The sequence below is a fragment of the Saimiri boliviensis genome, chromosome 10, assembly GCF_048565385.1.
Source record: "Saimiri boliviensis isolate mSaiBol1 chromosome 10, mSaiBol1.pri, whole genome shotgun sequence".
NCBI lineage: Eukaryota > Metazoa > Chordata > Mammalia > Primates > Cebidae > Saimiri > Saimiri boliviensis.
The window spans coordinates 117,138,427-117,165,153 of NC_133458.1; the positions used below are offsets into that span (position 1 = coordinate 117,138,427).

General features: G+C 36.3%; 1 protein-coding gene across 6 annotated transcripts in view; it reads right to left on the reverse strand.

Annotated features, from left to right (window-relative positions):
- Nucleotides 1-26,727, reverse strand: part of POU6F2 (POU class 6 homeobox 2) — a 476,985-nt gene that overhangs the window by 429,493 nt on the left and 20,765 nt on the right. For 2 of the 6 annotated variants that reach the window (XM_074379793.1, XM_074379794.1), the window contains exon 1: nt 1,289-1,525. The exons of the other annotated variants lie outside the window; for them this stretch is intronic. In XM_074379793.1, the coding sequence (XP_074235894.1) occupies nt 1,289-1,309 (21 nt within the window). In that variant the 5' untranslated portion in view covers nt 1,310-1,525. Of the gene's footprint in view, nt 1-1,288; nt 1,526-26,727 lie in introns of those variants that run through there. 6 annotated transcript variants of the gene reach the window in all.

Consider the following 26,727-nt stretch of genomic DNA (forward strand, 5'->3'; position numbering starts at 1 on the left):
ATTAAAAGCTAGGCAGCAATGCTATCTTTTAGAGTTGAGAAAAAAAAAGAAAAAAGAAAAAAACCCCATCAAGTAGCAATTCAGTGGCAAATGTGTTTCAACTTAATGGAAGGTTAATATTCCTTAATTTCTCCAGCTTGCTGGCCCTTTAATAACTGGGAATCTCATTCAGCTATTTTCCCCTGTAGGTTAGAAACCTGATTCGTAGGAAGAAGTGAAGTTTTACCCTAAGTAAAATGCAGAATCTGCCGGCTACTTTTGTCTTTGTGGCTGCCAGTTCCCCTGTGGGATACAGCAAAAGAAGAGTCCTTCATAGGCTTCCTTAGAATATTTTTATGAATCCCATTTTTTTCACTTGCCTTCTCCTCCAAACAGAAAGCACCAGTGCCTTCCCTCTGTGATGTTTCCCTAAATGACATACAGCATATTTCGGTGGCAATGGGACATGATGAAGAGAAACCCATAAAAGATCCTTCAGCAGCTCCAGAACTTTTATTCTGGAGGGGAAACTGCATTTATAATTTGTCCTTTTAAATAGGGATCTTCTTGCCCCTGCAGAGAATAAGAGCTTGAAGTAGCAACACAAAATCTGAACTCTTCTAGCTTTGCAGATAATCAAAAATCTTCAATTCACTTTCCAATCAAAGCAAACTTTAAAAAAATTAAAAATATAATGATTTAAAATTCTTTAAAAATACACACACACGCGCGCACACGTGCATACACACACACACACACACACACACACAGAGTCTTTCTGTCCACTTTCCAATCAGCACGACCCAGTGATGGATAGATGAGTGAATAGACAGAATATAGAAAATATTTTAAAATATTCTAGTTCTAATAACTATTTTTTAAAGAGTTTCCTTACGTTTGATTCATTAAAAATAGCAAAATAAACAGAGAACTAGGTATCCCCTCACAACCAAGTGACTACAAATGTGGCTGCCAAAATAACAGGGTGCCAAACTTGAAAGCAGCATTTGCAAACTGCCTCTCCTATTGTGTATTCACCACATCATCTCAATTATGATAATAAACAACCTATTTGCAATGCAATCTACTCTTCATCTGAAAAGCTGAGCCAACCCACATTTGAAGCTCAAGATTCACACCCAGCAGTGTCCACTTTAAATAGAAAAATTGCATTGATTGCATGAAACTCAGGACTCATTTTGGTCCATCGATTCCCCTAGTGACCTTCTGCAGCATCAAAGCCCAGAGCGAACCCAATCTGACCCCGACTTTATGTGCATTATTATATCAAGAGACAGGAGCTACTTACAGTCCATGCCATTGTCTCCATAGATATGTAATAAAGTATTCTAGAACTGCTCCTGCCGAGAACACTTCAGGTGCACGTCATTTTCTTCACTATCTTCCTCCTCACTCTCTCTCCTACTCTTGCATGCAAACACATACACACTCTCCTCCTACCAGTATAAAAATTCTTCTTTTACTGAACCTTTCTTTCCTCCCAGTTCAGAAGAACTCAGAAAGCAACTTTAGACTTTGACTATTACATAACTCCCAGTAAACAACATCCCTCACCCAAATCCATAACTAATCATACTGCTTTTTATCAAGCTCTTCCGTGAAACAATAGGTCTAATACAAAGCTCCTCTCCACACTGTTTTAATTATAATAAATCACCTTCATTATGATGCATACTTCAATATAACATGTCGGCTGCTTAGCTACCTAGGTTACTCCCATAATGAGAGGAGGGCAGACGTGTAAGACTTGAAGAAAGTTATTTACGCACACTGAAAAATTCTACAGCATCCTATGGCTTTGCAGCACAATTTTCAGCAACTTTTATCTTACCTTACTGTTCATAATATTACAGCTGAGAAGGCAGGGCAGAAAAGAATAAGAAAAATCATCACATCTGAAAAATGCTGTTTACACAAATAACAGTACCCTGAATACATCCGCTAGCGTGGAAAAATAAGTCCTTGCAGTACAATCATTTCTCTATAAATGTATGGAAGTATTTTACTGCCTGGTGCAACAAATCAGCGATGAGACGCTAGGCTGTGGTGTGCAAGTTTCAAGGGACTGCATGTCAAAGTCAACTTCCCGGCCAGTCCCCTGAGAACTGCGCTGGGCACATTCTCATGAAAGGTGTGAAAATCTGATTTTCTAAAATGGATCAGTAATTCTCTATGAAGGGGGAAAGGATCGATAAATCTTTGCTAAGTAGATTGTAAAGGAAAAATTATTCTTTCAGTGACAGTACATTAGGATCCTCCAAACAATCTCAATAAACTAAAGACATAGCATTTCTCCACCAGCTACTTTTGACTTCTGATATATTTTCGTAATCTCAGATCATTCTGCAATGCACATACATTTATATTTGCTAAGCAATGTTCCGTGTTGATGTTGATTTATGGTATGTGCCATTATAATGTTTGGCTGTGACTAGAAAAAGAAAATTATTAGCCGCTTGTAACCTGATAGATGTGATACAAGGAAATGTCATTATAGCCCAATGCACATATATGTTCCTAACTATATCAGTTCACTGGGTAGCCACAAGATGTGTTCTTGGTATTCCTCAGCCAAATATATATGTGTTGTTTTTAGGTAACTGATCATTGATGTATAGTGTATATTCTCTTGATGCCTAAAAACACCTGGGGTGTGATATGCTTAGAATCATGTGGTGTCAACAGTCCTTGCAGGAATATTTCTTTCTGCCCTGGGCAGAGACCAAGGAAATCTTAGACACTATTTTATCACATACACTTGATGACACTGAACGGGAGTAACTCTCGGCCCTGGCCACTAACATACTCACCATTTGTTCCCCAGCTAGGGAGTCCATGTTCCTCATCATGCTGAGGCCTGAGAATCCTCACTAAAGAATTTAGATAGAAGATGTACGTCACGAGAAAATAAGACTAGGAGTGGACCGACTGCCCAGGAGGCTCTCTGGTTATAGCATCCTGAGCTGTGTGTGGCTGAGATTTCCCCTGCTCTGTGTTAAAGTGGTTATTAAAAAATATGGCCTGTGTGGTAGCGAGGTATTTCAGGGGCCTCAGAGCATGCTGAACATCATGTGTCCTGCGATACCCAGATCGAACAAAGCGAATTCTCAGCATGGCAGGCTGAAATCTGCATCTCTTGCTACTTATGCAACATTTATGTCAGAATTAGCATTAGGATAGCTCCTATGGGATAAAAAAGCTCTCGTGTACAACATCCTTGGACAAAGAAGGGGAGAAAGATAATTGGCATGGCAAATTGTAGCAAACAGGTGTGATTAATGTGTGCAAACCTTATTTAATGAATGTCTACATATATCATAGGAATTACATTCACTAGTATCTTATCAGTTTTATATAAAATGTCTCCTTTCTCTCTTTTGAATTGAATTATACTAATAATGCACTCATTCAGGTACAAAAGACAGTGACTATAATTTCTTTTGGCATGAAGAAGGACTCACTATGATTATAGTCCCTCCCACCATTTGATTTTTGTGATGTTTCCTGATCAGAGAATGTTAAGAGTGCTAAGAAATAAGGTCAAATTTCCACAAAAAGTTCAACATCCAATGCCCACTGGTAAACAGAATGCAACAGGAAAGTCTACGTGGTATCAAATGAAACAAGAGCTCTGGGTATCTATAAACATTTTGGAGAAAGGTGCCATCTTTTAAGCATCCAAAGGAGACCATTGATCTAGAAACAATGAGTAACATCTTCCTGATTCACAAGTCAGATTCAGTGGGACACAACTATTGACATATGAAAATTCAAATTCCTCCAAGTCAGAGCTTGTATATCGTATGGAGTTCTGAGTCTTACCCATCAGAAGGCAAGTGCAATTCTGTTTCTTTTTCTTTTTTTTTTGAGACAAAGCCTCACTCTGTTGCCCAGGCCGGAGTGCAGTGGCATGCTCTCAGCTCACTGCAGCCTCTACCTCCTGGGATCAAGTGATCCTCCCACCTCAGCCTCCTGAGTAGCTGGGACTACAGATGTGCACCTCTATGCCTGGCAAATTTTTGTATTTTTAGTAGAGACAGGGTTTTGCCATGTTGACCAGGCTGGTCTCGAACTCCTGGCCTCAAGTGATCTGCCTTCCTTGGAGCTTCCCAAAGTGCTGGGACTACAGATGTGAGCCACTGTGCCCAGCTGGCAAGTGCAATTCTAAGAAAGATAAATGATCGGAGGGAAAAAAGTCAGCCATGTTTCAAAAGAGAAATGAAGGCTGGTGAGTTAATAAAATACTGATAGAAGTATAGAATAGGTGTTTTGTTACATATTCACATTCACATGGAACCTTAAAATGGAACGTCTTCTCTGATATTGTTTTAATTTGGACTGTAAATTTGAAAAGCATTATTAGTGTCAAAAATTTATTTTTCTGATCCTAATAATTGTCCTGTACTAAACTTCCAACAAAATGGCTTACAGGTAATTTTCCTAAAATTAATATAAAAGTATATTAATGAGCTAAACATCCATCTTAACAGTTAGTATAGAAACAACAGAATGAACCAAAATACAGTAGGAAAGAGCTAATAAAGATACAGTTTAGTTACATGTATTTTTTTGGAAGGGGGAGGATATGAAGCAACAGTGCTCTCATGTATTGGCGGGGACGCAACACAGTACAGGCCGTTTGGAAGACAGTTTGACATTTCTTTAGAAACTAAGCGTACTCTTACCATATGGTTCAGAAACTTCTTGGCATTTCCCCCAAAGAATTGAAAACATATGTCCACACAACCAGCACCTCCCCACCCCCACCCCCCACACACAAACTAATGTTTATTGCAACTTTATTCATAATTGCCAGAACTTGGAAGCATCAAATTGTCCTTCAGTGGGTGAATGACTAAACTGTGGCACATCTGGACAATGGAATTTTTTTGAAAGCTCAATACAGAAGATTAGCAAAAAATTGTTCCTTTGAAAAACCTGTTAAACAATCAGATCTCAGGCAAGAATAATCTAGACAAAAAGAGAGGATGCACAATTGAACTATATTAAAAGTTGAAATGGAACTGTAACTACAAATAAAACAGATACTGAAAAGATAAAAGAATTCAATGAAAAAGGTATGATACTGAATGCAAAACATTGATCAAAATGGGCAATTTCCTAGAAAATAAAACTTTTCCAAAAAACACAGAAAGGGATAGAAAACATGAACATCTCTCTTCATTATTACATACATTTAATTCATGATTTTAAGTCTTCACATACAAACACACACACCACACATTGACTCAGATGGTTCAACAAGTGAAACTTGCAAAAAGTCATTCTAATTTTTAAAAAGTCTTAAAAAATAAAAAAGAAATACTTTCCCTAAGCTATGAAGTCAGTAAACCTTCATACCAAACCAGACTAAAACATGGGGCAAAGACACTTTCTAGATGAATGTCATTCATGAGCAGAGATGCAAAAGGTCCTATTAGCAAGCAGAATCTAGTAGTGTATATAAAAATGATAACGCATCATGACCAAGTCACTTTTATCCCAGAAATACAAGAACGGTTTAATGTTTTAAAATCTATAAATGCCATTTAATATGGTAAAGTTAAAGATGAACAATTATGTGATCATTTTAATATATTCAGAAAAAGCATTTGTTAAAAATTTTATGACAATTATAAAATATAAGATAAAAATTTTCACAAACTAGAAATAGAAGAGAATATCCTTACTATTTTAAAGAAATTTTATAACAAACATATAAAATATACTTGTTCTTTCTTTTTATTTTATTTGTATACGTTTTATAGGATACAAGTATAATTTTGTTACATGGATAGATTGCACAGTGGTGAAGTCAGGGCTTTTAGGGTATCCATCACCCAAATAATATATATTTTATCCATTACATAATTTCTTGTCATCTACTCCTCCAAAATGTTATTTTTGATAGTAAAGAATGACAAATACCTTTAAAATGAGGATCAAGTCAAATATGCTTAACTTCACTATCACCATTTTTATTAAATATTGGAGTCAATATTTGAGCCACTGTAATGGCAGACAAAAGTAAAAGTACCAATAGGAAAAAAAAATGTTATTTTTCAGGTCATATAATTTTCTCCATAGAAAAACAAAAAGAATATAAAACAAAAATATTAGCAAGTTTGAGAAGATGGTTGGTATATGATCAATATATAAATATCAATTCTACACAGTAGCAGTGACGATTTTAAAAACTATTTTAATAATAATCCAAAAAGTTTAAAAATTTGTGTTAAAAAGAAAATCTAGCCAGGTGCAGTGGCTCACACCTATAATCCCAGCATTTTTGGGTGCAGAGACAGGCAGACTTCTTGAACTCAGGAGTTTCAGACCAGCCTGGGCAACATAATGAGACTCTACACATTTTTTTTAATAGCCAGGCCTGGTAGCCTGTGCCTATAGTCCTAGCTACTCAGGAGGCTGAGATGGGAGGATTGTTTGAGCTTGGGAGCTGAGGTGCAATGAGTTGTGATTGCAGCAGTATACTGCAGCCTGGGTGGCAGAGCAAGACCTTGTTTCAAAAAAAGAAAAAAATTTACAAAATTCCAAGTTACCTAGGAATAAGCCAAAACAAAACAAAACAAAACAAAACAAAACAAACAAAAAAAACTGTACAAAGAGAACTATAATGTATAAAAACTATTATAGAAAGATATTAAAGAAAACCTATACAAATGAGAAGATACATCATGATTATGGATTAGAATGCTCAGTAGCATGCAGATATTAATTACTCCCCAATTTATTAAAAAGATAAAGCCAGGCGGGGTGGCTCACGCCTATAATCCCAGCACTTTGGGAGGCCGAGGCGAGCAGATCACCTGAGGTTGGGAGTTCAAGACCAGCCTGACCAACATGGAGAAACCCCGTCTCTACTAAAAATACAGAAAATTAGCCAGGCATCGTGATGCATGCCTGCAATCCCAACTACTCAGGAGGCTGAGGCAGGAGAATCGCTTGAACCCAGGAGGCAGTGGTTGTGGTGAGCCAAGATTGCACCACTGCACTCCAGCCTGGGCAACAAGAGCAAAATCTTATTTTTTTAAAAAAGATAATAAACTACATTTAATATATATCAATAAAAATAAATAAATAATTTTTAACAGTTATAAGGACATTGAAAACAAAATTTCAACTACGTCTTTAGGTTACTTGTCCTACCAGGTATCAGGACCTTTATGAAGCAGTAGTAATTAAGACAGCAAAACAACATTTTTGAAAGTTTAAAAAATATAAAAGAGCATGTCTTTAAAATGTTGAAATAGGTTAAGATTTCATAAGCAAGATACTAAGAGAAACAAGCATAAAATCGGCTTAAAATTCACTTCATCTGCATCAAAATTTAAAAATGTCTGTTCATCTAAAGACACCATAAAAAAAGTAAAAACATAAAGCATAAGTAGAGAGAATATTTTTAGAATTAACATAACTGACAAAAGACTGGTGTTCTGAATATATAACATGCAAAAACAATAGAAAATATGACATGAACAGGCTTTTCACAGAAAATAAAATAGGAATGTCAAATATGGGGAAAAAAATGCTTAACCTCAATAAGCAGGGAAATCCCATTGGAGAACTATGAGATACAATCTTACATCACTTAGTTTGGGAAAATTAATAACTGGATTATACCAAGTCTTGGAGAGTATGTGGATTAATGGAGATTCCCAAATATTGCTTCATAGGAATATAAATTGGCATATGCATCTGAAATACAAATTGGCATTCTCTTTTAAATTTGAGCGTACATATATCCCAGGTAGAAAAGAATGTCATGGAATACAAAAACAAATGTAAAAACATCCAGAATGTACAAAGTAATGGAGGTGTAACACAATAAAGCACCTGTAGAATATTTCAGAGAACTGTACATTTCCATAGATGGAGCACAAGGTATATGTTTATGGGGCAAGAGAAGGAGATTTTATTAGCAACACTGGCAAACTGCCAACTCACAGTGTGTTGTTTTTACAATGTTAAGAAGTTTGTGCATTGCCCCATATGCCAAAATGTTTCAGGCGTTCTTGGTCATGGAACTCCTTGAAGCTGAAAGTCAAAAATGTAAAAAGGCAGAAAAGCAGATTTGCTCTGATTGGAATTGGAGGATCTTGGACCAGAAGGGAAGAACTCTTCCTCCCTTTCCACAGAGAACCCTGAGAACATACGACAGTGCTCCTAATGCTTGGACACAGGTTTTAAAAAGCCCTTGTGGGCAATAGAGTTTTGAGCACTGCAGTGCCACAATCTAATTTGCATTACAGAAGCATCCCATAACATCATTGCAATTGGATGATGGCAGAAGCCTAGTATTTTTAAAGAACACCTGCTTGATGTACAGTAATAGGGAGGGTTTCTGGAAAGGTATCCAGTTGTAATATCAAAGGTACCCAATGTATTTGAAAGAAGCTTCAAAGGTCTCAAGCATACAAATATATTTCCTATTACTCATTCAGATTGCTCAAAACACTCTGGGAGTACACTATAATCTTCATAAGTAGTTTACTTATATTGTTTTCTGTGCTGTCGGGAAAAATTGCTTATGTCTTTTATTAATCCGAAGCAAAACCTACTTGATACCACTTTCAGTCATCAGAAAGTTGGACGGTCAAATAGAAAACAAAAACAAAAATAGAAGGAAAAGCAGTCAATTGCCTAAATTCATCCCTGCGTATCAGAGGAGACACTTGACTTATGTTACGTAGGTTGGCAATTTCTAAAGAGGAGATGAAAATATCCATCTTCTTACGCCCTGCATTCCAACCTAGGTTACTCCATCATCATAGTACAAATGGAGCCCATCTTCTCTGGGACTATCTATACTTTTCTATTAAAAGTAAAATTAAGTAATTTCAGTGACAATGCAAAAGTTTTATATTAAAATAAATTCAAAAGAAATTTTAGTCTTAGTAAACTATCACACTGACCTAAACAGAAATCTTGGTTCTTTCACCAACCATTGGGCCTTTTTCCTTCCTGGCTTCAGTTTTTCCATTTGTGAAGTGCAGAGGATTCCTACTTCTCAGGCTTAAGTGGAATAATATAGAATTTATAATTGTATAAATTAGATGGAAAAGCTTTTCTAATAAGAACCCTTCAATGAGAAAAATTAAAAATGGAAAATGTGGTACATATACACCATGGAATATTATGCAGCCATCAAAAACGATGAGTTCACGTCCTTTATAGGGACATGGATGAACCTGGAAACCATCATTCTCAGCAAACTGACACAAGAGCAGAAAATCAAACACCGTATATTCTCGCTCATAGGCGGGTGTTGAACAATGAGAACACATGGACACAGGGAGGGGAGCACTACACACTGGGGTCTGTTGGGGGGAAAAGGGGGAGGGGCGGGGGGTGGGGAGGTGGGAAGAGATAGCATGGGGAGAAATGACAGATACAGGTGAGGGGACGGAAGGCAGCAAAGCACACTGCCATGTGTGTACCTGTGCAACAATCTTGCATGTTCATCACATGTACCCCAAAACCTAAAATGCAATAAAAAAAAAAAGAAAAAAAAAATGTATTTGGACATTTGTGTTTCACTCTAAACCAAGATTTCTCAACCATGACTCTGTTGACATTTGGGGCTGGATAATTCTACATTGCAGGAAAACTGTCCTGTATGTTATTGGATACTTAGAAATATTTTTGGTCTCTACCCACTAGATCCTAGTACTGTCTCTCCAAGTTGTGGTAAACAAAAATGTCTCCAGATGTTGCAGACACTGCCATGTTCAATGAGGTATCAGGGAAGCATCCTAGCCAAGATACTGAAAGCACAAACAACAAAAGAAAAATATAGCATATGAATGTTATCAGAATTAAAATTTCTTCTCTTAAAAGCCTTTGTTTAGAAAATGAAAAGGCAAGCTAAAGACTAGCAGAAAATATCGACAATGCATATATTCAATAAAGGCTGGTTTACATATTTTTTAACTCCTGCAAAACAATTACTTTAAAAAAAACTAATCTTAAAACTAGGCAAACGACTTGAACAATACTTTTAAAACACAGATATATGAAGGATCAATGAATATGTGAAAAAGTGCTTAACATCATTAGTCATCAAGGAAATACAACAGAAAGCCACAATGAAATACCACTACCCACTTAAGAGAATGATTAAAGGTAAAAAGACTGGCCATACTAAGTGCTGGTGAGGATATGGAGCATGTGGACTCTCATACACTGCTGTTGAGTATATAAAATGGTACCAGTGCTTGGAAATCTGACAGTTTCTTATAATGTCAGACATATACCTACCCTACCACTTAGCAACTCTACTTTTGGCATTTAGCCAAAAGAAATGAAATTAAATGTCCATACAAAAGAATGTTCTTAGCAGCTTATTCATAATAGCTCAGAACTGGAAATAACTTAAATGTCCAAGAGATGTATGAATATACATAGTGGCTTATCCCTATAGCAAAAACAAAAAGAAAAAAGATGGAAAAGCAGGGGGAACATCCCAGTACATGCAAAAACATAATGAATTTCATAGATGTTACACTGAGTGAAGAATGAAGACATAAAAGAATATATATTGTATGATTCTACTTACATGAAGCTTTAGAACAGGTAAATATAAATTATTATGACAAAACTTTAAAAGTGCCTCAGTTGCCTCTGAGGTGCTAGGGAGCTTTCTGTGCCCATGGGAGTGTACCATGTCTTAGCTGGAGTAGCTGTTATACAGGTGTCCACATGTCAAAACTGACTGAAGTGTGCATCTGTGTGTTTTATTGCAAAAAATAATGAGTGTGGAATAATCAGTTTGAGCAATCAGAATTAATAACACCTACAGAAAAAATACAAAACTGAAGGAAATTAAATATATATATATATATATATCTTTCATTTTAGTGAATTTTGAGAAGGCATTTTACCCAAAGGAAAAGAGCAGCCAAGTATGAAAAATGAGCAACTGACAAATGAGAAATAAGACAAACTAGCGAACTAGGCCAGAGAGAAGAATGCAGAAAATAACAAATAGTGAAAATCATAAAAGAAAAGAGAAGAAAGAAGGAAAGCATTAATCAGAGATATAATAGAGGATATTTTCTCTAAGCCAAAGAAAGTCACAAGTCTCTATACCTTAAAGTCCTTCTATGAGCCAGATAAGATTATTTTTTAAGGCCTATCTGATATATCCTGAGAAATTTCTGGATTCAAAGAATAAAAATACAATTCTAAATATGTATAGTAAAAAAGAAGAAAAATATTATCTTCAAAAAAAAATGTTAAAACTGTGGGCTAGCAGAATTAGATTTTAGGAACCAATACAAAACACAAGAGTTCCTAAACAAACATTAAGGAATGGAGTACAATTTCTAGAACTCTTAAGCAAGATGAACTTATTTCCTGGAATTTTATTCCCATGTAAATCATCATTTTTATATATATTTTAAAATGTAAGAATTGAATTAATATGATATCTATGTACCTTTTGTAAAAATTATTTAAGAAAGATGTGAATCAACATAACTATAATAGAATGGAGGGAATTTGTAATATACATGAAACATTTTGGGAACAAAGTAGTAAAATGAGTATTAAGCCCAGGAAGTTGTTAACAATATGGTTTTAAAACTTAGGTCAATTACAAAGAAAGAATTATTGAAAGAAATAAATTTTGGAACATTTCAGATACTTTCAATAAAATATGGCAAATGGGGTGGAGTAAATAAATGCTAAATTCTTATCTTAGTCTGGGGATATGGAGAAAGGCTATAAATAGAGTTTAGATCTTGCTGCTAGAAAAACAAATGTGTTAAGTATGATTGTTACAAAAATTAATATTATCTGCCAGTAGGAAAGAAATAACATGTAAAACTTTCAAAGCAGTAAGAATAAAAACTGATTATTCCAAAGAAAGACAGCAAAGGAAAGAAAATAACCACATAACATAAATTGAAATAGATAAGGTTTCAGTCATTCCACAACATAAGCAAATACCAAACATTATACTGTACCCCATAAATATATAATGTTTATTTATCAATTAAAAGATATTTTTACAGTAAAAATAAGACCAAGAACAACCAAATCAATTAACATAATACACAGAAGGAATTACATTTCTCCATTAAAAGACAATGGATTTAAGATTGAGTTAAGAGGAGAAAACAAAACCTAGCCAGAGACTGTTTAAAAGAACATTTTAAATAAAATGATAAAAGAAGGTTGAAAATACTTGAAGATATGATAGGCAAATGGAAACAGAAGGAAAGCAGGTGGCAATATTACTATTGTATAAGTATAGCTCAAGCAAAATGCATTAAATGGGATATTTCATTTTTATGAAAGGTACATTCTGCCAAACAGAAATGTCAAAATCTTCGTACATTAAAAAAAAAAAATCTAACCTCAAAATACATTAGGCAAAGAACTTTTAGAAATACTATGAGAAACTGGCAGAAACTGCAATCATAAGGGTGATAACACCTCTTTCAGAATGTGACAGATCAAGTAGATAAAAAACAGAGTAGCTGAATAACACAATTAAGGAGTTTGATTTATTGAGAAGAAAGAGTAAGAGAGGAAACATTGTATTTTACAGATGTAAAATGCATATTCTTTTCAAATTTCCATGTAAAGTAATGAAAAGTATTCATGGATGAGACTGCAATAAGCATCTCAAAAAATCCCCCCAAAAAGAAATACCAGTTAGCCCACACTTTGTCCTCAATGTTGTAATTCTGGAAATGAATACTTCTGTATGAACTTTAGAAATGAAAGAAATCACATCAGTGGTAGACTGAGGAAGCAGTATGAGTGATATAATTATGTCATAACAATATCTTGAAGTAGATATTTGAGAATCTTGAGTAGATAAAAATGATTTATACTTTCCCGGACAATTCTAAATATTTTATCCTGCAGCATTATAAAGAGATAACATTATTTCATCAGGGCCTGCCTGAGGAAGTCTTTGATCCTTTGACCAAAACTTTGATCAACAGTTTCTCAATACAAAGTCACTGGCTTCTAGAATGAAGGATAAGACCCCAGACTGGGAGTTTTCTTTTGAGGTCTGCGAGGGTTCACTCAACCTGCTCACATGCTCCTGGTTCCACACTTCCTAGAATGAAACCTGACATAAGTAAGCTGCAATGGAAATCCATGACTGCTGCATTTAATAGTTATCTTACTTCATACACATAAATAGATAACTAACAGTTACCAGATTCTGAAAAAAATTGTAGAAAAACTCCAAAAGAATCAAAAGGAACAAATTGATTCTCTGATGCTGGAGAAAACAGAAATAATTCAGGGAAGAGAAGGGAATCTTAAAATAATTTTAATTACTGTTATGAGGAGGATCTGACAAAATATTTTATCCACAAAATAAGAACAAGTTGCAGCGATAAAAGGAACAAAGGTTTTTGAAAATTCAAAATGTACTGTTGACATTTGAAAGACTGATAGAACACTAGATGGAAAAGTCAAAACAACTTTCCAGAATTAAAAAAAAAAAAAGACAGAAAATGTGAAAGATTTCAGTGCAATCAATCCAAAAAGGCACACATCTGTCTCCTAGCAGTTCTAGAAAGAGGTAGCTAAGAACAGAAATGTGAGCAATTTATCAAAGGAATAATGAATGCAATTACCCAAAGCTTAAACAAACCTACAAATAGAATGCAAGTCTTTATTTTGAAAGATTCCATATGGTGTTGAGCAGAAAAAAAATGGAGGAAAAAAAATCTAAGAACATTCTCATGAAATTTCAGAACCCAAGGATTCTAAAGAAGATCCTAAAAGCTTCCAAAGAGATTAGAATGTTTATCTTCAAAGGAAGAAGGACCAAATTGATTTCAGACATTTCATAAGCAATGTTGAATGCCAGAATACATCAGAGCAATGTCTTCAAAAGTTCTGAATGATAATTATTTTGAACCTAAAATTATAGCTATTAATCAAAGTTAAAGACAAAGTCATTTTCAGATGTGTGGGACTTACAAAATGTACCATCTACAGATTTGTTTTTGAAGAATTACTTGAGAAGATCCCTACACAACAGCAACAAAAATGGGTTGGTTACAGTAATGAGGAAAATACTAGGTTTAAAAAACCATGGACGAATTCAGGCTGCAAAATGAAAGGAAATGCCAAGAAGATGGCCATGCAATCGTCCTGGAAAACCAGGGCAGCAATACAAGATGGAAGCAGGGACATCAGAAGGACTGTTTCCAAGAAGCAAATGAATTCTAGGCAGGAAGTTTCTAGGTAAAAAACCTTCGCCTTCTTCATGTAAAGGAGAAGCTGTATTAACATATGTAAAGGGAAAAAATGCTCTACTCCATTCCCTCCCACTTCCAACTTTTACTCACTGTGTTTCTACTTTCAGTAGCACTGTCTTCATGATTCGAGGTTAAATGTCTTAACCTATGAACTACTCTATTTTGTTTTATAGTGATTATTTCAAATATTGGATTTTGAAAGTTTTTAGATTCAATTTCTAGATACATATGGAAAATTTGATTACACAAGCTCACAATCCCCTATGTGATTCCACTGGAGCAAGACATAAATCAGAACTCAGAATTTAATAAGTTTTACAATGGTAATGCAGTACTTAGATCACATATTAACTAACACTCCCAGCACATTCTGGAACACTAAGCTGATTAATATTTCTGCAGCCAAAAAAAAAAAAAGGAGTGTAAATGGTTTACTTCATGTCAGTTCAGGTGAGGTTTTGTGACCAAATAAGTTAAGGTCATTGCTTCCAGCACAACCAATCCTCACACCTGACACAGAAACTAAAGAGTGGGCTTGTAAGCACTGCAACCAATCAGAATCATTTCATACTTCCTACTTCATGGAGAGAGCATTTCTGAGAATGTTTGGATACAAAGAAAAATAATGGTGAGAGATGGAGACAGAGAAACATGGCCCTGATAGAATTCTTGAGCATCAAAAATCACCTCTGCCTGCAGACAGTTCTATCCCTAGACTTCTGTGAGCTATTACCATTGATTGAGCTGGCTTTCTGTCATTTGCAACTAAAAGAGTTCAGACAAATTCTATATTTAACACAAATCCCAAGGACTCTTCAATAGGCTAGGCAGAAAACAAAGATGCCTGCTATCACCATAAGTTTGTTACATTTGACTTGAGAATGTTAGCCAATACAGCAAGGCCAGAAAAAGAAATGAGATATGACTACTAGAAAAATAACATAAATTAACATTATTTGCAGATAATATGATGAAAATACTGAAGAATCAATAAATTAAAGTAATAAGATAATTATGGAAAAAATCCACTCAAATCACATACACATATACATACATGATCTAGTAATGAGCTTAATAAAAATTTTAGAGTGTTTTATATAAAGGAGTCATGCAAATATTTGGGAGAGAAAACAAAATTCAAAGCCTCTGAGATGAGAGCATGTTTGGAATGTTTGGGGAACTACAGGAATGCTCAGTATGGCTACCCCAGGTTGGATAAGGGGGTTTGTAGTAGATGAGGTAGGAGAGGCAGGAGGTAGGGAAAGTCATGGAGGGTCTTAGAAGCAGCTCCAAGGACAGTGGCTCCTATTCTGGGTGATATGGGGGCCCCCTGATGCTTTCTAGCCAGGGCTAAAGTAATCTGCTTTAGGTTATCATAAGATAGCTGCTGGGTTGACAATAGGTAATGGGGGAACAACGGAGAACAGATAGAAGACTATTGTGATAAGACACATAATAATAACAGCAACTAAAGATGGCGATTTAGCAGTAGAATTGGTACAAAGTAAACAGACTCCATACAGATTACGCAAATCACTAACAAATCTATATAACATGTGCACACTCAATGCAATGTACACATTTTGCCAATTGTTATGTAAAACTGTATTTACTAATAGCTAAAGAAAAGTCAGGAAGAGTAATTAAGTGATATCAAATCATTGATTTAGTATGTATTTATTGAGCACAGCATCCATGTGTTAGGCACTAAGCTAGGCCTTGGGATAGGGAAGAGGACACAGCTCTTGTCCCAAGGAGCTCATAGTTACACAAGAGAGAAAAAAAATACGGTAAAATAAAAGTTGTACAACCTTATACACACAGGAGCATCTCAGGGCAACATCTACAGTCTTCCCCACCCACAAGGCGTTTATCACATTCTCTGGTTCCCTAGCGCTCCTTGGATCAAATCAAATTTTCAGCAAGGTCTACATAGTCTGGCTCACTGCCACCTTTACACTCCTCTTGCTCTCTGTGCTCTGCCACAGTGGCTGTCGGCCTTCTTCAAGTCCCTTAAACTGGACACGCCACATTCCTTTCAGCTGCAGGGACTATGCATGTGCTGTTCCGTCTGCAGAGAGCACCCTTGGCGCCATCTTGACCTACACAACTCCTGCTCCTCCTTCAATCTCACCTCCTAGATATACTCACTGATGATTTCCCTGATTAGGTCAAAGTCTCGTGTGATGAACTTTCATAAAATTCACCCCCTCCATGGTAACACTTCCCACTGGTTTATATTTATTTAAATATAAATATTTGACTTTGGTTAGCTGGAGTCTTTTCTACTGAACTGTAAGAGGGCAAGGCCATAATGTTTTTAAAAATGCTCCTGTATTTATATGATTTTACAACTTTTATTTTACCATCTTGTTTTTTATCTCATGGGACTATGAGCTTTTTGAAGCAGAAACTGTGTCTTCCTTTCTGTCCCATGTCCTAGCTTAGTGACCAAACACATGGATGCTGCGCTTAATAAATATATACTAAATCAATGAATTGAAATTATTATATCATATTCTGAATTACTAGAACCCTGCTTGGCTCACAGTGGAGATTCAATAAGTATTGTTAATTGGATGAGTTAAGGCAATTATAACATTAAGATTATTTATTGACTTTTTAACATTAAATCGTGAGTTCCTTGAGGGCAGAAAACTTGTATGTTTTTACTCTTCTTGTCTGCTTAAACAAAATGTTTATCACATAATAAAGGCTGAACAAATATTTATGAATTGATTGGTGAAAGAATAAATGAGCAAATGAATAAACAAGTTAATTTTTTTTTTCTGGCCAGGTGTGGTGGCTCACACCTGTAATCCCAGCGCTTTGGGAAGCTGAGATGGGCAGATCACCTGAGGTCAGGAGTTTGAGATCAGCCCGACCAATATGGAGAAACCCCGTCTCTACTAAAAATACAAAAAATTAGCCAGGCATGGTAGCACATGCCTGTAATCCCAGCTGCTCAGGAGGCTGAGGCAGGAGAATCACTTGAACCCACAAGGCTGAGGCTGCAGTGAGCAGAGATCGTGCCATTGCACTCCAGACTGGGCAACAAGAATGAAACTCTGTCTCAAAAACAAACAAAAATTTTTTTCTAAAACCAACTTGCACTGGTGAATTAAATATTTTCTACTTTCTGGCATAAAAAAGGACTACACACACACACACACACACACACACACACACACACACACACACACAGCCCCTTTTTTTCTTTTCTTTTTGAGACAGTCTCATTTTGTTGCCCAGGCTGGAGTGCAGTGGCAGAATCTTGGCTCACTGCAACCTCCACCTCCCAGGTTCAAGAAATTCTTCTGCCCCAGCTTCTGAAAAGCTAGTATTACAGGCACCTGCCATCACACCCAGCAGATGAATGAAAACCACAAGGAGGAAGACGATCATTTATGGTGTACCATCCTTCTGCCCAAAGGCTCTTGACTCCAACTAACAGAAAAGAAGAGTCAATAGCAGTAGGAATAAGGAAACCACAGCTTCATGGAAACAGTTCCACCTTTGCCAAAAGGAAACTAGGAAGTAGGAGGGTCCATCATTTATTAGACCAAGGATGTATTTTTATTGCCAACTGTGAAAAAGAGCTCTCCAACATTGTAAGAGAATGATCTGCAGGACCTTTGAAGTTAGAAGGAAGTCTTGGGGGCTAAAACAGGAAAAAAGTAATCTTGTACGTTCCTTTCCAGGTCTAAGCAATAGCAACATGTAGAGGTAACAAAAGAAAAAAGATAAATTGACAAAGAATGAAAAAAAAATCAGCTTTTTCTGAATCCATAAGATTCCACACCTATTTCACAAGGATTTATCAGGTGAATTAAGGTTTGCCTTGCACATAGACGTTCATAAAACTAACTCAACAATGTTGTCTTCATATTACCCAAGGCATAGGAGGAAGATTTAACATTGAAAGTTGCTAAACAATGTCTAACATGTTATCATTGCTGTAAAATTAATTTTATCCACTTCTTTTTCAGTATGTTCATCTTCATTTTTAAAGTTATAGCATGTACTCTCCTGAAAACATTCTTTTCCAGCTAGCTGGAAGAGACCTTCATTCACCTGCATTTCCACACCCCGCCTGAAACAATCTCCTGTGGGAAATGTTCATTTAAAGCCGCTTTCCTACACTGCCAGCATGCGGTTATGCCTCTCTAAAGATTCTGCGGCTAAACATTGGCTTTTAAGTAACTACTTAAAGACACTCCCAAGAGATGTACAGTTAACTGTCTCATAATGAGTCGCTTCTCTTAGCCAGAAAATATATTTCCGCCACATCCATATTTGATTTTCTGGAAAATCTATAGTAGGCTAAGCTTCACACATGAGCCAGTATAAGCTTATTATAAGCCTATGATTTTTCTTTTTGCAGCTCATGAGGACTCTCTCATTGCTCTGAGGGGAAAAAATCCAGAAACAAAGTAACCTGACAAGCTGAGTACATAAATTAAGTGCATAAATTCTTTACAAATAGGGCTCTTGATAGTACATTTAAAGTACAAATAGTGTTTCTACAGCACACTCAAGGAGTTCATTTTTAAAATGAATGAAATGATTTTGGAAAGATGACATATTACACTATTTCCTCCACCCGTTGACTTGCAGCAGCTCCACTCCCTTGGTGTTTATAGACAAATGCTGTTAAATAGAAAGAAAGGGACCATGTTTAACATAAATGCTGCCTTCTTTATGCTGTGGAACACTGCAAAATATCATTATCATGGCAAAATCAATTATACTATCCCCAGTGCTCTAAAACTCTGAGACTCTACAGATCAAGACATTCTGAATGGTGGCCCCATTTTCAAAAAGCACCTATCTAAGTTTAAAAGAAGCGATTAGAAAACTGGAGATAAATTCTGTTCCTAGACCCATCAGCAATGACCCAGGTCTCCTTTCAAGTATTCTGTGCCTTCAAGACATAATACATTTCATTGAAATTTTCTTCCCATTTTCTTCATAGGGAAACCATGAGTATTACTGACCCAATATCCCTCAAAAATACAGCAAGCCTCTTAATTACAGATATCCAGAAATAGAAGTATAAAGTAATGCTCAAAAATCTAGAGTATCTTTTCCCATAAAAGCTATATCTACCTTATTTTTTAAATGAAATACAAAAATAGCAAATAAAATTCCATAAAAGATTATTTATGTGCAGCTTGTATGTAGAATATAAACTCTAATGGTAAAATAAGTAAACAGTAAGGAGAAGATATATATTCAATGTAGGTGGTCAGTAAAAAGTACCACAATAGGCACCCATGGATATAGCTTATGAATTAAGGAATAATTCTGGCATGAAATAAATCTAACGTTTTGGAGAAGCAGCATATCAGACCATAAGGGGATCTCACTCATTTGACTAAAGGAAACATTGTTTTCCCTCTGATTTTATACAATAAACTCACAGATTATAGTTTTGTGGAAAATTCCTATTGGTAGGTATTCTGAAAAATCAACAAAATACCTGAAGAAGAGCACTCATTTGCCACTTCCTCTTGGATCATTATAAGAACATTCTTTCAGCGTCTTGACAGTAAACAGCAAACAGGGTAACACAACCCAAGAGAGTTCATGCCTAGAAGAAAACCCCAACATTTTATTGAAATGATGATATTGCAAAGAAAACTCAGCTGAAAGGACACAAGTACTTTTTACAGGACTTGGCAGATGAAACACTGAACAACTGAGCTCTGACTGTGACTTAGCCACAGATCTTCCATGGAGCTATACGGGAAAATAAGAAGCCCTAATGTACAGCCCTCTGACTTCATCTCTAAATAAAGAAGTAATTTTGAAGGTGTGGGCTGTAGGTATATTGTTCTATATTTTAAAAACAAGTCCTAGACCGTATCTTTTTTTTTTTTTTTTTTGAGACTGAACCTTGCTCTGTCGCCCAGGCTTGGAGTGCAGTGGCACGATCTTGGCTCACTGCCACCTCCACATCCCAGGTTCAAGTGTTACTCCTGCATCAGCCTCCCAAGTAGCTGGGATTACAGGTGAATGCCACCACACCTGGCTATTTTTCGTACTTTTAGTAGAGATGGGATTCTACCATGTTGGCCAGGCTGGTCTCGAACTCCTGATCTCAGGTGATCCACCTGCCTCAGCCTCCCAAAGTGCTGGAATTACAGGTGTGAGCCACCGCACCCAGCCCATCTCTACTATTAATAACTAAAATGGAGACTTAAAAATGCAATCAGGTGTAAGATGCTTGTCCATGCCCGACTCCAACAATTTTAGACTGGGCTCCTTACCCCTTATCATGTCCCCCTAATACCGCAATAAACCACATATATGCTGGCACAGTGTTCCTTTTCTTTAGGGAGATTACTTTTCAGGTGGAAAACTTGTTATCTTAGATTCTACAATTAAATATTATCCTGGATCTCTGTCAGAGATTAAATACATATGAATTTGTGTGAGGATAGCTCCCTTTCATAATGTCCATTTTACTGCTGCATGCTACAGTGTGATGAAAAGATCTAATTGTTTCTGGATATAAACATAAACTTGCAGAGATCTGTTAGATCCTTTAGAAGATAAAGCAACTCTTGGCATTATTGTGAATGATTTACCTAGGAAAGACTGTGCCAAAACAAAGGGAATCTCAAAACTGAAACCCAAACCAGACAGTAGTCCATTCTCTTGCATTTATACCTTATCAACATTGAATCATATTCACTTTAGGAGTTAAAAAACAGAAACTAAAACCTCTTTGACTGCAAATCAAGATAGCATGCGGCTATCAACTCAACCTACACGCATGTGCATACATGTGTACACACATACACACACACACGCACACATACACACAGTTTTCTCCCTTTCCCCAAAAAGCATTTAAAGTAAATATCCATCCAGACAAAAGCCTCCGTTTTCCTACTGCTTTTGTGTGCTGTGGCAGGAAGCAGTTGTTGGCTGTGTTCGTGAAAAATAACAACCGCAGACACTGAGACACATGCCACAATGTTCCCGTGGAAATCAAACTCTGAGAAATTTTTTAAATGTTTTCAACACATCAGCATGAAGCATCGACCTAGTTGGAATCACTTAGATCTAAAGCAAATGCACTGATTGTTTTCACAGCAGGCTTTTCTTCTTGGAGCTGAAACAGGCGCACTGGCGAGGGTTGTGCGGAAAGGTTTGCAGCCCCCTGCCTTGGTCTGCTATAGCCAGTGACACGATCAATACCAGGGTGAGCAGCAGAGGAAGCTCAGGGAAGATTATGAAGATGAGGTGAGTGACAGAATTACCTTATAGTGTTTGTTCTTTCTCTCACCTTGAATCTCATCTGCTACAGAGAGAGATGGAAAACCATTGGGGCACAGACCAAAAATGAGAGGTGGAAAGGGGTGGAGGGCATTAGACACCATATATGCTGAGAGCCTGGCCATTGTGTCTTTTTACATGTTAGAATCTTCAGGAAAGGGCAAGTCCTGTAGCAAATCAGGGCAGCATCACTGATTAACGAGAAGACAAATGCCAGCATCTCTTGCAGGGCCTGGAGCACAGCAGGTGCACCAATAATTGGCAGCCCTGATTTTCAGTATATTTGTATGACTGTTAAAACAACTACTCCTCCTAGTTTACTTTTTAGCCCCAGACAAGTATCATTCACATAAATAATATACATACACAAAGTACCAACTTTCCAGGTTAAACTGTGGGATGAAGTGTGGACAAGACCAAACGTGCCTGAGGTGCCCATCATTTATTTATTGAGGGTCTCCTCTGCACAGGCCTACAGTTTTCTTCCCCTAACTCAGAGGTCTAAAGATGCCTAAGCAATTGAGTCAGCTCATTCACTTGGCTTGTCCTGGAGCTTAACAGAGGCACTAATTTAGTTGAACAAATGCTCATTCAAAATATCCAGAATGCAAGGAAACAGGAAAATCTTCTATTGACTATCAATCTGATTGAGCAGTCCTGACCAACTCAGTAGAGTTGACTGTGCTGATAATCAAATGTGCCTAATACTCATATTGACGATAATTTGTCCAAGCTATAGCTGCTTTTACAATCCAATAGTTCAACCCTAAAGCTTGAGATATTTTTATATTTCTGTGAAGTTTAAACAATAAATAAGAAGTGTCCAAAAATTTGAGGCTCTTATTTGTTATTTGTTTCCTTAAGCCACCGGCTGAACACAGTGAAAAGGAATATGTTCTAGGCCTTCCCAATTATTATTACCAGAACATCAAAATGAATTGTTACCAGAGATTTTATTCTGATTCTTTAAAAAATAAATAGAAATGTTTATATGTATATCTCATTTTAAATAGAATGTTTCTGTTGAAAAGTTAAAAAAAAAAAACACATGATTCCACAAACCTAAAAATTATCACTGTCACAAGTTTGGTTATTTATTTGTGGTCTTTTTTCCTACACTTTTTAAATTTATATAATTAGAACCACACTGCATAAGCTAATTATTTTCACTTAATATTATACATTATATCCATACACATATACCCAGGTCATTCAATTTCTTTGAAAACAATTTTAATATCACATGATTTATGGATTTAATGTGCTTAATCACTCCCTTCTTTTAAGACATCAGATGCTTCTTTTTTGTGTGTGACTGCTAATAACAATTTTTTTATGCAGTTCTCTATTTCCTAAAAGTAGAATTACTAGGTCAAAGGCAAAAACAACTTATTATTTTTGCGTTTTTTTTTTCTAAAGTAGTCTTTTTGTCATTGAAACTTTAGAATTTAAATTTAAAAGTTAGAAAAGGAAAAAAAAAAGAAAATGTTTTCAAAATATCCCACAAGTAAAAGATTAATATTTTGGTATATCCTTGATGGTTTTTTGTCAGCATCCATAAATATTTAGATATGCATCTCATCTTTTTGTATTATTTGTAAAATGGAAGCACATACAACAAATGTGCTACAATCTGCTTTGTCTGGTTAATTAAATAACTGAGATGCTTTCTATGTCATTAAGTCTTCCAGATTCAGAAACGAAGATTAACTAAATTGTATTGGCTTTCCACAAATGCTGTCCCACAGATCATGAATGAGGCTCAGTATAACTAATAGCAACTCTGTAAATTTTAAAATGCTCTTTTCACAGTCTAACATTAATACTAAATCCTAAAGGAAACCTTCAGATTTCTATGCTGAAGAAATTTTGGCAGGAGAGGGAAGAGAAGAAAGAGAGGGAAGGGCAAGGCTGGGAAGAAGATACTCATCAGAAAATACTTAAAAATGAAGAAATTGATCAAATCAATAAATTACCAAGGCAGTAAGTCAATAATCAGTTTATTGCCCTAAAATATTACTTTTCTCCTTAATACTTGTAAATCTCTGGGAAGATGTGGTGGCTCACATCCATAATCCCAGCACTTTGAGAGGCCAAGGTGGGTGGATCACATGAGACCAAGAATTGGAGACCAGTCTGGCCAAGATGGTGAGACACAACTCTACTAAAAATATAAAAATTAGTCAGGCATGGTGGCACACACCTGTAGTCCCAGCCCCTTGGGAGACTGAGGCAAGAAAATTGCTTGAACCTGGAGGCAAAGATTGCAGTGAGCTGAATTGTGCCACTGCACTTCAGTTTGGACAACAGAGTGAGATCCTGTCTCAAAAACAACAAGAAGAGCAGAGTAATAGCAATCACTTTGCTTTCCCTAGAATTCACTACCTACCAAAGAAAATGTATAAATTCTAGAAGCACTGCTTGCTCCTTTGCCACAAAGTGTACATTCAAGAGTAGTAAATTGTTTAAAGCCAAAGGTAAGATTAAACAACTTACTTAATATCACCCTGTGTGTTATTATTTCTAGGTTTTCTTTGATAAAATTTCGAGGAGTAACATTTCACATAGCTCTGTTATTTTTACCACAGATTAGTTTTAAACACCGTTGTGACTTATAGTCATCATTACCATTAACCTCACCAATACATCACATCAACATGACTATCACCACCACATCATCACCATCACCAACATTGTCACCACCATTCACATCTTCATCCCTATCACCATCAGCATCATCACATCACCATGACTATCATCACATCATCACCATCACCATTACATCACCATCACTATCACCATCGCATAACCACCATCACCAACATCACAATCACCATTACCATCACCATCAAATCATCATCACATCACATCACATCACCACCACCAACACCAATATTACCATTTCTCTCATGGCATCACCAGCTGGAGTCAACAGGTTGACTATTCAACCTTAGAGCATAGCTCAACATGGCCTTCCCACATACCCTCATCTAAAGTAGATGTCCTATCCTCAATTATAATTCACTAGCTTAGTAATAATTTTCATTTCCTTTCTGGTATGTGTCACAAATTGAGATTCTCCTTTGTTTTGTTTGTTTGTTTGTTTGTTTGTTTTTGTTTTTGTTTTTTTTAACTTGTGTCTCATCTATTTGCTTGTCTACAATGCAATCTAGGTGAGAACAGGAACCACAATTATCTTAGTCATCTTTTATCCCCAGGATAGATGCCTGACCCATAACAAGTACTCAATAAAAATCACATGAATTAACTAATATATCACCTATTATCAATCTTCATTTATAAACTCTAACCCAATGCAAAAATAAAAAAATAAAAATGGCCTGTGACAAAGAATGATCTGTCTAATGTATTTTGTCTCATTATAGAGGCTTAGTATAACTTTAAAAAATTTAATGCTACTATACTCATAAATCATTTTAAACTATTTATGAACTATACAGGCACGATCAAGTACATCAAGGTAGAAAACTGACCTGGTAGGTGGCACATGTTAAGAGGTAAGGAACTATTCACTCAAAAACGTCTCTCTCACCTTCCCAATATGAAATCCCAACCATTAAATTAATCTCTAAGGATAATGTCCTGTAATGCCGTGAAACTCATTTTTAAGTATAAATAATGCATAAATACTCACATATTAATACCTACATATTAATCTTCAGTTACAGATTATTTGTACAAACAACACTGGGCAGGTCATTTTTAGCTCATCAAGGACCAACGTGTTGGGAGATCTAAGAAAAAGGAAACGCCACGTTGTTGATAAGAAAGGACAAACAGTGCACAGGAGACCCTGTGCATGGGGCAGAGAAGACATGAAAAGGACAGGAGTGGGAAGACATGTCTCTGATGGCCCTGATCTTTTCTAGATACTCTATAAACATAATGTTTTTGTTCCACTTCAACAAATACATTTGAGTGACCCAATTTGTAGTATTGGGAGAAACAAAAATCAGTCTTGAGGCCAGGGCTATGAAGGCATAAGAGAGATTAATATCTCGTTGTAAGTTGGGAGGGTGTCTGTGTGTGTGTGTGTGTGTGTGTGTGTGTGAGAGAGAGAGAGAGAGAGAGAGAGAGAGAGAGAGAGAGAGAGAGATTGAGAGTGTGTGTGTGTGTGTCTTGAGAAAATGGAGAGGGTAGGAATGTAGAAGAAATGAAGAGAACATTTAGCAGAAGACAGACAGTGGAGAGGAGTCTGATATTAGTGGCCGTTGTGTAATAAACATTGGTAAAAATATTGTATTTGCTTCACTAGACAGTACAAGTGATCACTAGAAGAAATAAAAGCCTTAAAAGTGAATCAGTGAGGCTCCCCATTTAGAAAGGCACGCATATTCTGAGGATTTTCCCAAGAGTATATCTATAAACTTCAAGTAACACAAAGAAATCTGCTGGCTCAAGGCCCATTTGCTTAAACAGTATGCTCCAATATCCCCCCAAACATGCTTGCTGGCACCTGGAGAGGAGAAGCACTTAACTCCACTTGACTGACCACTCACCATCCACTGTCCACTTCCCTTAGCTTGCCGTTCACAAAGGAATTACAAGATGAACTAAAATGAGGGTTGGTTATTTTTCCAGGTTTCAAGAAACTCCCTTTAAAAAACCTCTCATTAAGAACAGAAAAGAAAAAGTTTTAGTACCTACTTTAAGGGAACAAAGCAAGTACATTTCATCTTTGGTTGCATGAGAGAAGGTAAGACAACATATTTGTTCTGTGTCATCTTGCCTAGGAATGTCTGATAACCAGACTGATCTTGAATTGATCCCCTTTTCAAAAGGTACATATAGTAAAATGGTACCCCCTGACAAAGCAATAATAAATCTAAAAGTGGGCTTTCAAAATATTAATGTCACAGTGTTACTAGTCAAAAAGATTATGAAGCATAGCATCATCATTACAATCGGCACATGAATTTGTCGTTGAATGTGTCGACCAAACAGGAGCCCCAGGGTCAGCGAGAGGAGTTGGGCATGAAAGGGTTGTACAGTTGTCACCTCTGCATAGACAAGGATGGCCAGCAGGGGCTTATTTTAGATGGGAAAAAAAGCCTATGGTTCCCACAACAACAGTAACTTAACCAGTTACATATATAGTATATTATGACATGAAAGTTGACACCACATAGAGAAATACTAAATACTACATATGCTTGAGGGGTACAAG